Source organism: Chrysemys picta, chromosome 25, assembly GCF_011386835.1.
Source record: "Chrysemys picta bellii isolate R12L10 chromosome 25, ASM1138683v2, whole genome shotgun sequence".
Lineage (NCBI taxonomy): Eukaryota > Metazoa > Chordata > Testudines > Emydidae > Chrysemys > Chrysemys picta.
In genome coordinates this window covers 15,674,195-15,686,735 of record NC_088815.1, presented here as the reverse complement: position 1 = coordinate 15,686,735, position 12,541 = coordinate 15,674,195, and the positions used below count along the sequence as shown (strand labels likewise).

Sequence of the window (12,541 nt, the reverse complement as noted above, 5' to 3'; positions counted from 1 at the left end):
ACACAAACAGATACCCCTTTAAAAAGGAAATTGCGTTCTCACCAAGAGCTGAAGGGTAAGTTACCTGTAATATTTTTTTGGGGAAAAAAAAAACCTACTTAAGTCTTTCAAGACAAGAAATAGCTGAGGCAAAAAGTCTACAGCACCTATTTCCATGCCAAAAGTTTCAACAGGTCAGTAAGTCTATTCTAGGACCACTTCTCATTCAGGGAACATTACAACCTCTGGGACTGAAGACTGGGGAAAATCCTGGCCCTGCTGAAGTCAACGGGGAAATCCTGTCCTCACTGAAAACGGGGAATTCCCATTAACTTCAGCTGGGCCAGGATTTCCCCTTTTTCATCAGGATAAAAAAAACTAAGCCCAGATTCTTACAGGAGGCTTAGAAATGCCAGATATTGTTAATGAAATTAATCTCTACGCATCAAGCAAGAAGCAAGCTTTTTTGGGGGGGAGGGGGGAAATCAGTCTTATTTCAAAAAAAGTCAGTCTCCAGAGTGAGGTTAGGGTTAAAGACTAGTCAAAGCACATCCTCCTCTTACCTCACTATTCAATCCTCTCTCAAATAAAGTAATCTGAAGACTAAGTGGTGCATCGGCATTTCAACCCATTTACAAAGGAAGTTTCATCCACAGTCTTAAATTTAAAAAAAAATATATCAGTATTTGGGAAACTCACTTACCATGGAGAACTCAGAATAGTGCATGCGCACAAGCCAACGAAACATTCAAGTAGTTATGACCAAATGAATTCTATATAGTGTAAAAAGAGCTGTTAGCCTCTTGGTACCAGTACCTCAGGACTTCCCGATGTGAAATTCACATACAGTAACAAAGCAGACAAAGCCAGGAATTAGTGATGTGATTTGAGAACCTGTAGTAGTAGGTTTATTATTTTCAGTTTTTAAATCACACAACCCAAGAGTGTTTTCCCCTTGGCCTATGGTCCAAGGCATGGTAGAGAGGGACCACTGCTTCATCAGAAACAGAGGGCTAGTTAAAAAAGGCGTTAAAAAAAAAAAAAGAATCTTTGAGACAGCTCTTAAGCAAAGATACAATGTCCTCGATTTCAGTTTTTCTAACTAAAAAGTTGTGTGTATGCAACAGATGTAAAAACATCCCAAATCTGATTTCAAGTATAAAACAAAGAACAAAACCAAACTGTCCTCAAAATGTTTACACAAGTTCTTAAAACATACAAGGGACAACATTTCCGTGTGTATTAAAAATAGAGTGAGCCTGAAGAATTAAACAGAATGTAACTTCTCAGGAGAGAGTCTACTGAAGTCACCTCCTTTACCAAACTGAAAAGAGAACCCAAATCTTTCCAATTATGGATTTACTGGCTAAAAAAGTGACCGCAATTACCTAGCTTTACCAGCAGACTGGGATCTGGGGGGCTGACAAGTTGCATGATGATTCAGAGTTTGTTTAGCTTGATTAATTGAAGTTTAGAAATCTAACACCTTTATACACATGGCAATCCGGAGGTGACAAAACCATATAGCCTCCCAACACTGTCTCTGGCAAAGGTACAGAGTCTCATTGTTTTGCAGATTGTCTGCCTGGCTTCTTTTCCTGCTGCCCTCTTCCACTCCCTGGTATCCCTCGGCCACGACCACCAAACACTCCTGGGGAAGAAGAGCAGTGAGAGAATAAATCGGCTGTAACCGCCAGTGAATAATCTGGGTGCAATACAGTCACACGTGCTTTGCGGGATTGGTAGACTCCTTTTCCATGGCTCTCAAATGAGGTGATAGAAGAACCTTAAAACCCTCACCTTGCTAATCCACAACACCCCTTTTTCTAATCAACCAGGTAACCGCCCTTCTCTTATCAGCGGAGTGCTGTCCGATCTCTCTCTGCAAAGACTGTTAGCAAGATACTCACTGCAGCAGTTACTAGTAGAATGCACTAGGATCACAAATTAAAAGTTACGATTTTCAAAATAAGGGGCCCAGTACATGGATTTAAAAACTAGACCAATGTCTCAGTCATTTAGCGAGATTAGAAAATTCTACTGCAGGAAAAAAAAGGACCCCAACAAGGATGCAGAAATCCACATGATGGAGAAAGTGACTCACTTTGAAGATACCCCAGTTACAAAATGGGACAAGAGCATCGCATTGTGTTATTACCTTGCCTCAGTTCCACCCAGCGTACTGACCCAGAAGGCACTCGCGATTGGGCTGCTTTGATCAGGGCATCAGCAAATGGAGCAGCCTTGTAGCATAGCCCCAATTCCACCTCTCTCCAGCACTGCTCACCAAACTAAGCTAGTCCCAAATCAGCATAAACATGCTGCCAGGGAGCTTCTCCAGACCAGCTTTCAGGATGACTGTGGTGTGCTGGAGACAGGGGTGCTCTGGGATTCACCCTGCTTACACCCTTGCACAGCAGGCTCTAGAACAGTGACTTCCAACCTTCTTAAACTGTTGTGAAGGGACACCAAACTCGCATGCCACTGGTGGGACACGTACTAGTTTGGGGACCCTGGCTCTACAGCCTGTCCATGCACTGTTCAGTTAGCCACACTGCTGGCCTGAAAGGAGGAGCTGCCTCCTTCCCCCAAGCGGCTGAAGATGTGGACTACAGTGCCCCCTCCTGCTGGCCAGGAGCAAGAGGCCCCCGATTGCTGAAAGGGGCATGAACGGTGCGCCCAATGATAGCGTTGCTCCTGCCTGCTATCTCCTTAGCAAACTGTGTCACCCTTTCTGTGCCGCAGTAACCAGAGCCTTTCAGCTGATTCGCGAATGCTACAGCCACCCTTTAAAATATCCCCTGAGCTAATTAAAGTTACACCTCAAAGCAGCAGGGAACTCCTCTACCTCAAGTGGAGAAATCAACTCTGCTCTCCACCAGGTGGATACTGCGACAGCGCAAGGTCTAGAGGAAATATTTCATGCAAAATGTTTGTCCAAACCACCGAATCCAGAAGCAGCAATGCCAAGGGCTGTGGTCACCGGCGCGCAGGGAAGAGAAATAAAGGCGCCTTCAGATTTCTAAAGGTCACTTTTGCATTTCGAAGGCTTTCAGAGACTGAGCAAGAGCAGCAGAAATCCTAACTTTGTTCCTCTGGGAGGAGATGGACATTCCTCGGGATGCTGCTTTTGCAAACAGAGTCTCTCCAGTTCAAATCTGAAACCGCCAAACTCACTGCAACTCCTCGTGTGATCAGTATGAGAGGAAATGGTTCTGGTGACCAGCCTTTAAGGCTGCTCCACCCACAGAACAGCCAATCTCTCTCCAGTTATTGGTGCACAGAGAGCCAGTTTCGGGTCACAGGTGGCCTAGGCCACCTCACATTTTGCTGTAACAGAATGAACGTGAGGTCCAGGACTGTGCTTAAGAGACGCTTCAAACCCTGGCTCAAGAACAACTCTTTGGCTAAGCAAGGAGCAGTACTGAGTGAATCCCATAGGTTTGACCAAAGCTGCAACTGGCCTCAAGGGTGTGAGACAAGCAGCAGGAGGATAAGGAATGACCAGCAATGCTAGGATCCTGGGGCTGGGGCAACCCCTGTGATCGTTGCACCCTACACGTATTTCTAGAGTGGTTTTCAGAGGATCACCTTATAACAGGGGTCTCAAACACGCGGCCCGCGGAGCTCTTCCCTGCGGCCCGCCAAGCTCCCCACGCCCCCCACCCCTGAGTTATTTAATGTGGCAGCTAAGCTCCCTGCTCCCCAATGTTTGGGGCCGGGTCTCTCCCCCGGCCCCGCCTGCCACCCCCACGCGTCTCCCTGGAGTGTCCCCCGGGCTCTACCGGAGCCTGCAGCTCATGCTGACTGCACTCTGCTCTGCCGGCTTCCGGCATCACCTGCTGCCGCAGGGTCCTTGGGCCCCCCTCCACTGTGGCCAGGGCAGGCTGCCCTTCCCCTGCCCTTCTGCCCTAGTCCTGAGCCTCTCCAATGCCCCAAACCCCTCATCCCCAGCCCCACAGCCCTCACCCCTGCACCCCCTCCTATCCCCAAACTCCCTCCCAGAGCCTGCACCCCCACCCTCACCCAAACTCCCTCCCAGAGCCTTAGGCAGGTGGGGGTGGAGTTGGGGGGGGGGCAGGTTCTGGGCACACCAAAATTTCTACAAACCTGCCGCCCCTGGAAGAGGCAAGGCAGGGGTGGAGTGGTGGTGCAGCCCAGTGCAGTGGGGGGGGGGGGAGGGGGGGGGAAGAGGGGGGGGACTTTACTGAGTGTATATATTTTATTAAAACCGCTTGGAGGAGGAGGTGGAGAAGAGATGGGGCAGGGGCGGGGCCTCGCCTCATGGAAGGGGCGGAGTGGGGGCGGGGCCAGGAGCAGTGACCGGGTGTGTATCAGTGATGCAGCCCTCAGGCCAATGCACTAGTCCTCATGTGGCCCTCATGGTCATTTTGAGTTTGAGACCCCTGCCTTATAACAAACATGAAGCCTTCAGCTGGAAGGGTGAGAATGCTCCAAACATTCAGCAAGTGAAACAAAAAGTCAGCAGCTAGGTCTCTTACAAGCCATGCAAAGACTTCCCAAAGGGATGGCCAGATGTGCGTCTCTTAAGCAGACTAGAGTGCCTCACCTGAGCCATGCACTGGGAAGAGGCTGCCCTTCCCCCACTGCAGTAATGGTCAGAACCCAAAGCACATTCAGACACAACGTTCACTCTTTCCCCCAAATGGATTTGCCAACGAAGCAGATAGCACAAACCTCATGCGAAGAGAGGGACAGAGCGATTACCCGAACGGGCCACAGCTTGTTTGGAAGGAATCTGACACGGCCAAGTTCAGGGACTGACTTATTTGTTACGCTCCTACCCAGCTCCAGCAAACAAAGAGGAACAGTTCCTGCGCTTCCCTTTGTGTTCACCTGCCTTACAGCATGTTTGTGAACAAGGCAAAGGACTTAGTCCTCCTTAGCTGGCTCTTTTGTAGGAATCCAGGGTCTCACACCACACAGCACTATTAGTTTAAAATTGAGGAACAACAACAACAGTTACACCGACGAGATTTGCTTGAGACACAAGCCTAGGTACTCCACTGCAAGCAAACAGGACCATTACCTCGCCCGGCACCTCCACCTCCTCGGCCTTTCTGTTGTTTCTGCTGCTGCATGCCACCACGACCTCTGCCCTTTGACACCACCTCCTCCTTCACCATGTCAATGATTTCATCGGGGATACGCAAATATTTAATTGTGCTGCCGCGAATGTAACACTCTGGCATTCTCCAGAATTTGTCTCCGTCCTGTTGGGGAGAAGCACGTTAGGGCAGAGCAGGTGCACACGTGCGCTCTGACGTCTTTGGCTCAGAAATCACTTTGAAAATTTTACCACTTATTTATTGTCAGCATAAATGGTTCCTCTAATACAAATACATCCCTTGGCTTGGGGGGGGGGGGGGGGGGGAGGGGGCATTGTACATCTGCCACTAAAGTTTTAACACATCACTTGTGGGATAAATCACACACTATTAAAAGTGCACGAAGTCTGAGTTAAGGTGGAGGGTAAGATCCTTACATCTACTGAGCACTAGGAGGGACTGAAAGTGTACACAGGACTAAAGCAAACTAAAAACTACTACTTAGAAAGCAGACTCAAAGGCAACAAGAAACACGACTTCCTCACCAGAGGCATATCTGCAACCGGAGATTTCAGCTCCAAGAACCTGGGAGATCACCCACCCATTTTACCCTATTGGGCCTATTAATGTGGCACTCGAAGGCTGCCTTTAGAGGAACCCAACAGAGCAGAATGAATGCAGGGGCAGGGTGGCCACCAGACACACATTTCAGAGGGAACAGGTCCCCACAGGAGGAAGTGGCTCTGAAAAGCAGGTTTAAGGTTTGGCGTTATGGGGCTGCCCTTTGTGAAGTGAGTTGCAGAACCTTCCAATTCTGCTGTGGACAAAACCCTGTTAGTAGGTTAGCTTTTAAATGATGGATGAAATGGCTAGAAGGAGGGAAATCAGAGCAGTGTCTGAGCTGAACAGTAACCCACAGACTGACCCATGATGCAGTCGGGAGAAGGGGAGAAGAGAGCCTGCCCTGCCTTTTGTTAACTTATGCTAGTCAGAAAGCAGCCACCAAAAAGGGCATTTCATCACTGAAATAAACTCATAGGTTTGTCCACACATGGGGTTACTCAGGGCTAGCTCCCTGTGTGGACACTTACTCTGCAATAAGGGTGCCTTGCTCCTGTTTAGCTTACTGCTGTCCCCCACCCTCAGCCTTGGATCTTCCTAACTGGACTTCGGCTCAAAATACAGGAAACGATTGAGCCAGTCTCCCTTCACTTCCTTGTTTCTGTACTCAGAGAAGTAAACAAACTAACTAGTTTAGAGCCAGATCCTCCAGATACAGTCCCATGCCATCTAGTGGCCATTGCCATTAATACCATTCAACTAACCAGAGATCAGCAGGGTCAGCTGAGGCCTGCTTGACTGTATCCTGGGTGTATTTTGCTAAGTCTGGGCTTGTCTATGGATGTTTTTCTATTGCACAACTGGAGGGTGATTAAAAAGGCAGCCAGGCAGGATGAGCCAAACCAATCACGTGGGTGTAACCCAGCCAGGCATGCATCCAGCTGTGTAGCACTCTATGGGCTTGCTCTGACCACTACAAGCTTCTTTGCGGTGCCGTGGGAGGGAGGGACAGACACTGGAAACTTTGTTGCCCTCAAACAGGTGCTCTAACTGCTCACTAACCGTACTCCAGGCTTTACCTGCCGCCAGTGTCCTTCCCAAAGCATCAGACACCATCTAACTCCAATTTAATATAGGTAAAAAAACAGATCCCAGTACTCTCAAACTGTTTTTGTTTATCAGACACAGGAAGGAAGAAGAAAGTCAAACAAAACATTAAGCAGAACATGATCATGGTTACACTAATGTCTAGGAAAGGTGCACAAAGATTGGCTCTAAGCCAGTGGTCTCCAAACTTTTCAGGGTCACGCCCCCTACCCCCACCAGAGCCGGGCCGTGGCTCGTGGGATGGGCTGCGGCTGGGGCCAGGAACAGAGCCATGGCTAGTGGCAGAGGCTGGCACCAGGGGGGTGGGGCCCGAGCAGAGCAGGTGAGGGTGGCGCAACCTCCCCATCCTCTGTAGGGGCTGCCCGGTTTTGGCCTCTGCGCTAAGCTCGGTTACATAGCGTGCACGGTTAACCAAGATGGAACCTTTGTATATTGGACCACCCTGACCCAACAGCAGGCTATTATCAGTTCAGATTCAGTCTCTGTGGAAATCTCCACAATACCTCCCCCCACTTCTCTTCTTGAGCCCCTTTTCCTCTTTATTTGGAAACGAAGCACTTACTCCGTAGCAGACGTTTCCTCCCGTTGCCCAGCCTGGTTAATTTTGGTTCCTGTGATTTCCTGCAAACTGTTTTACTCGCTGGTGTTTGACCATTTTGTTTCTTTGCCTTTGGTGGCAAGCACACAAACATTTATTTGCATTTAAGAGAAGGTCCTCCCCATTTCTACATAGACATTAAACACTGTGACTGAGCAGAACGCATGAATACCATGTCAACGGGAACAGCTCAGACAGGCTAGTTCTTACCAAAGATCTCTTAAAAGTGGTGACCCACTAAATGGAGAACACAGAACGATGGCCAGGCAGCAGCTATCAGACAGCCAGAGTAAGACTGCGGGTTCCTAGCATGGGGCACCTGACAGTGTCATCTACAATAGCCAACCTTACCCTGGACGTGCAGATGACTTCTCGAAGGTTGATGTTCATCCAGTTATCGCAACTCACTAGGTGACCGTTGTACGTTTCACCATTTTTCAATTCCACCAACTGAGAGACAATGGAGAAAATCAAATACAATAAACCAGCAACCGTCACAGTGCAAGACTGGACAAGTGAATTTCCAAATCCGCGTATATGGTATAATTTAGGCAAGAAACAAGACCCGCCAAGAGGTATAGCCACTCCACGTTCCATGCACATATAACAGCTACCTCCTGTTAATGGGAGTTGTACGGAAACAGGGAGAATAAAACCCGAGGTGTGCTAGGAACCTTTTTTTGCTACTCAAGCTTTAGGATTAAAAAGCTGCTACCACACTCTAATCCAGGGGTCTCAGTCTCAAATGACCACGAGGGCCACATGAGGACTAGTGCATTGGCCTGAGGGCTGCATCACTGACACCCACCCTCACTGCCCCTGGCCCCGCCCCCACTCCACCCCTTCCATGAGGCCCCGCCCCTGCCCCGTCTCTTCTCCACCTCCTCCTCCAAGCGGTTTTAATAAAATATATACACTCAGTAAAGCCCCCCCACTGCACTGGGCTGCATCACCACTCCACCCCTGCTCTGCCTCTTCCAGGGGTGGCAGGTTTGTAGAAATTTTGGTGGTGCCCAGAACCTGCCCCCCCACCCAAAACTCCGCCCCCACCTGCCTAAGGCTCTGGAAGGGAGTTTGAGTGGGGGAGCAGGCTCTGGGATGGAGTTTGGGTGCTGGGTGCAGGCTCCGGGCTGGGGCAGGGGTGCACGCTCTGGGATGGAGTTTGGGGATAGGAGGGGGTGCAGGGGTGAGGGCTGTGGGGCTGGGGATGAGGGGTTTGGGGCATTGGAGAGGCTCGGGACTACGGCAGAAGGGCAGCCTGCCCTGGCACTAGTGGAGGGGGGCACTAGGACCTGGAGCGGAGCCAGCATGAGCTGCAGGCTCCGGGCGGTGAGGGGGCAGCAAGTGAGCCCGGGGGACACTTGGGGGAGGTGCGTGGGGGCGGCAGGTGGGGCCGGGGGAGAGAGACCCGGCCCCAAACATTGGGGAGCAGCGAGCTTAGCTGCCACATAAAATAACTCGGGGGAAAGGGGCGGGGGTGAGGGGAGTTTGGCGGCGACAGGCAGTAACTGGGGGGGGAGGCGCGCGGGGAGCTTGGGGGCCGCAGGGAAGAGCTCCACGGGCCGCATGCGTGTTTGAGAGCCCTGCTAATCCCACCTCAGAATTCTAGTGGCCCTGCCTGTATCATTGCCTGCAACCTGAATTGAAAAGGACACCCTCTCTACAGGACAGAGACCGCTTTGTATCCAGCACCACTTTGGCCCTGATCCACTTTGCAGCAGTGACTTGCGGTTGTGTCAAATTGCTTGTACAGTTTGACACAAGGCGTTACTGCCCACAGGGAACTGTACTGGGACAACCAGGTTCATTGAATTTAAATACTTTAGGTTACAGTACATTTTAACATGACCAAGAGACTGTTTCCCTCTGCTGCTTGGGGCAGTTTAGACCCAAGTCAGCAAGACACCCCAACCAGAGGGTACGAGACCCACTCAGAAAACACCCCCCCCCCCATTAAAATAAAAAGGAGAGGAAAGAGAAAACAGGCGGAATAAGAGTGCTACTGGAACAAGATACACCTCTACCCCGATATAACGCTGTCCTCGGGAGCCAAAAAATCTTACCGTGTCATATCGAACTTGCTTTGATCCGCTGGAGCGTGCAGCCTTGCCCCCCCCACAGAGCGCTGCTTTACCGTGTTATATCCAAATTCATGTTATAGTGGGTCACGTTATATAGGGGTAGAGGTGTATCTGGCCCTTAAGTTTTGTGAGCCTCCTTCATCTTCCCCCACTTACTCTGATAAAGTGAGGAAAATGCCCCCAAAACACAAAGAAAAGCTAAGTCTAGGCAAACTCCAAATGATGCTGCATGAGATCTGCATTTGTGTAGCATCTGTTCTGTTCATGAGACGCCTAATGGTCTCGGACGCTATCCGTTGGTCCCGGGACATTTACATCGAGCACATCACCGGCCACCGCCAATACCAAGAGTGAGCCGGGGAGACCTCGTGCACCCACACACACCCCCTGCTGGACCCTATCCCCTGAGCCCTAAACCCACCAAACCTAGCTGAATCCCGCCACGTGAGGGTCACCCCATCCCCATTACCCAGCCCGCTTACTTATACCCATGACTATCTCTACCTCCCGTATGGGTGATAGACCCTCACCGTTTATCGACTGTGTCCTGATCCCGCCCACCGGTTACCCACCCCTCATTGGGGACATTGCAGTGTGTATATACTATGTGTGCTGCCCAGCCCCAAAACACCAACATACCCCCATACTCTGCATGTTACCCCCAATGACCAATAACTTACGCTTTAAATTTTCTGTATCGTTTATTTCTTTTAAATATTCTCTAATAAAATTTAAATCTGTTCTGTTCTCTCTGCAAACAACTTTTGCTAACAGAGTTTTATATTTTTATTGTCTGCATTCCAGTAGCACCCACAACATGCCCGATCTCTCCACATACATACGAAGATGCAGATTCTGCCCTGGAGAGCTCACAATCAAAGACGAACATACAAAGGAATTAAAAAACAGTCAACAGAGTTGGATAATAAGCATCAGCTGGCCCTAGCTACTTGTCTACACAGCCATAATTACCTGACCAATTCTTGTGTTAATTTTTTAACAGTGACCAGGCAGTGACTACAACGGGATCTTTCTAACATTCATATACAGACTGCCTTTCTAACGTAAAGGTACTTGGGATATTATTGTGCTAGAAGTTCCAGAATAGCTGCAATGCCCTTAGAAAGCGCCGTGCAGTAGTTGCTGCGCAAACACACTAGATGCTTTGTTAAATTACGTGACTATCGGTTTTAAATTAAAACAAGAGATGAGCACCAGCCCAAAGACTCACCTTTAAAACAGTGAGACTTCTGTTAAATTGAGAGTGGTGAAAAATGCACCTGACACTGCTTAGAATCTCTGCTATGTCTGATTCTAACCTTATTTCATAAGAAGTCACTCAAGATTTGGAAGGTTTACTTTACACTAAGTTAATAAGAGACTGAAAAAAGGCCCACCACACTACATTGTGGCTGAAGCACAGGGAAGATACAGAAAATACATTTAAGGCACCTCACTTCTTTAGAGCTTCCAAATTCACCTCCCTACCTGCCAACACACAGACTCTGACCTGGTGACCCAAGCAGCTTTATAGGGATTGCAAGCATTGCTTGTAGGAAATACCCTTGTAGGAAATACCCTTGTTACTCACCATAGGGTGGTTCTGTGCAGTCTTCAACAGGGATAAAGGAAGCTAGAACAGAAGGAAAGAGGATAAGCCTGAGAAACATGTCAGCAAAATAGAGGATAAAACGGTCCATTTACAGACCAAGTGATTTTAGCTATGAATTTACTACCACGCACAAGATGACTCTGTTTCACTTTGCAGGGAGGAGTAAGAACCATTTTGCCAGGTATATGTTACAGGAGCTCCCACCACTCAAATTTACCTTTGAGCGTCAGGTAAAAAACAGCAGGGACCGAGTCTCACCCAGACACTCCCTGCCCCGCAAACAGCACCACATGCCAGGCGCAGCCAAGCCACAAACCGCGAGTGCCCCCAGCATCTACCACACCACAGCCCCGCACACTGACCTGCCCGGTGCATTATCACAGTAGCAGCTAAGAGCCCACGGTGCTAGGGGCTGTACATTTCAGTGGTTGAGGTGTATCATGGTAGCACCCAGGACCCCCTCCAGCCACAGCCCAGGGGCCCGTTATGCTAGGGGGTGTACGCTATTAGGTGGACTACGGTAGTGCCGCAGAGCCCCTGGACCAGGACCCCCGGGACTAGGCGCTGCACGCTGCTAGCGCTATTAGGTGTATTACGGTACCTCTTGGGCAGCCCTGCACCAGGGCCACGCGCCTTCCTCCTCCCTTACACCCCCCCCCCCGCCGGCCCCGCGCCGAGCCGCGCCCCCTTTCAGCCCCCCCAGCCCCGCGCTCCCTCCCCCCGACTCACCATCCTCCCGCTCCGGCCGCGCGGGCCCCGCCGCTCAAACCGCCTCCGCCGCGGCCCCGAGCCAATAAACTCCGAGCGAATCCGGGGCCGGCCCAGTCCTCAGCGCCAGCCGCAAAGCGACAGCCGCCGTTTTACGACGGTGCCGCAAAGGGCGGCGGGCGCCAAGGCAGGAATGGCGCGGGGCGTCCGCATTACCCACAACCCCCCCGCACCTCCAGGCGCCTGCATGACCCACAAGCCTCTGCGCGGCGCTCCAGCTGGCCGGGGGGGGGGCTCAAACTTTTGCGCTGGTGACCCCCGTGACCCAGCGAGCCTGGGAGTGTCACCCCCCCCCCCGTCAGTTAAAATCCCGTTTATGTATTTAACACTCGCGCCCCCCGAGGGGCCCCGAACCCCGGATGGGGAACCCCAAAGCCCCGCCCAGACCATATGCCAGTGCCCCGCTCCTGCCTGTTCTGCGCACCGCCCCCCCTGCCCCCCCCAGGCTGGTAGGGCTCAGTCCAGCTCCCCGGGGCTGCTCTCCCTTCCATGGGCGGCCGTGGTGCGTGCAGGTGGCTGGCGGCCCCCATTGTCTGAGCATCTCGTGTCCCAGCCCTGCTTAGAGAGCTAATCAGCACAGCGGTTAAAACTGTGGCCGTCAACCACAGCTCCTCTGTGATGGAGCTGAACCGTCACGGGAAACAATGAGAAACTTCAATCATCTCTCCCATCTCGTGTTCCTTCCAGTCCTGTCTCTGCCAGTGTTTACAGGGCACTATTGTTAGCAACCGGGCTCTGGGCAGGTGCAGACGTCCACCTTCTCAGA

The 12,541-nt window shown here is 50.9% G+C and overlaps 1 protein-coding gene across 1 annotated transcript; it reads right to left on the bottom strand.

Annotated features, from left to right (window-relative positions):
• Positions 1–852: 852 nt before the first annotated feature.
• Positions 853–11,952, bottom strand: LSM4 (LSM4 homolog, U6 small nuclear RNA and mRNA degradation associated). Its single transcript, XM_005279002.5, has 5 exons — positions 11,737–11,952; positions 10,987–11,028; positions 7,666–7,764; positions 5,030–5,213; positions 853–1,630 (listed from the first exon to the last, which is right to left on the bottom strand). Exons 1-5 carry the CDS (start codon positions 11,737–11,739, stop codon positions 1,542–1,544), a joined length of 417 nt encoding a protein of 138 aa, XP_005279059.1. The 5' UTR covers positions 11,740–11,952; the 3' UTR covers positions 853–1,541.
• Between the last annotated feature and the right edge of the window lie 589 nt (positions 11,953–12,541).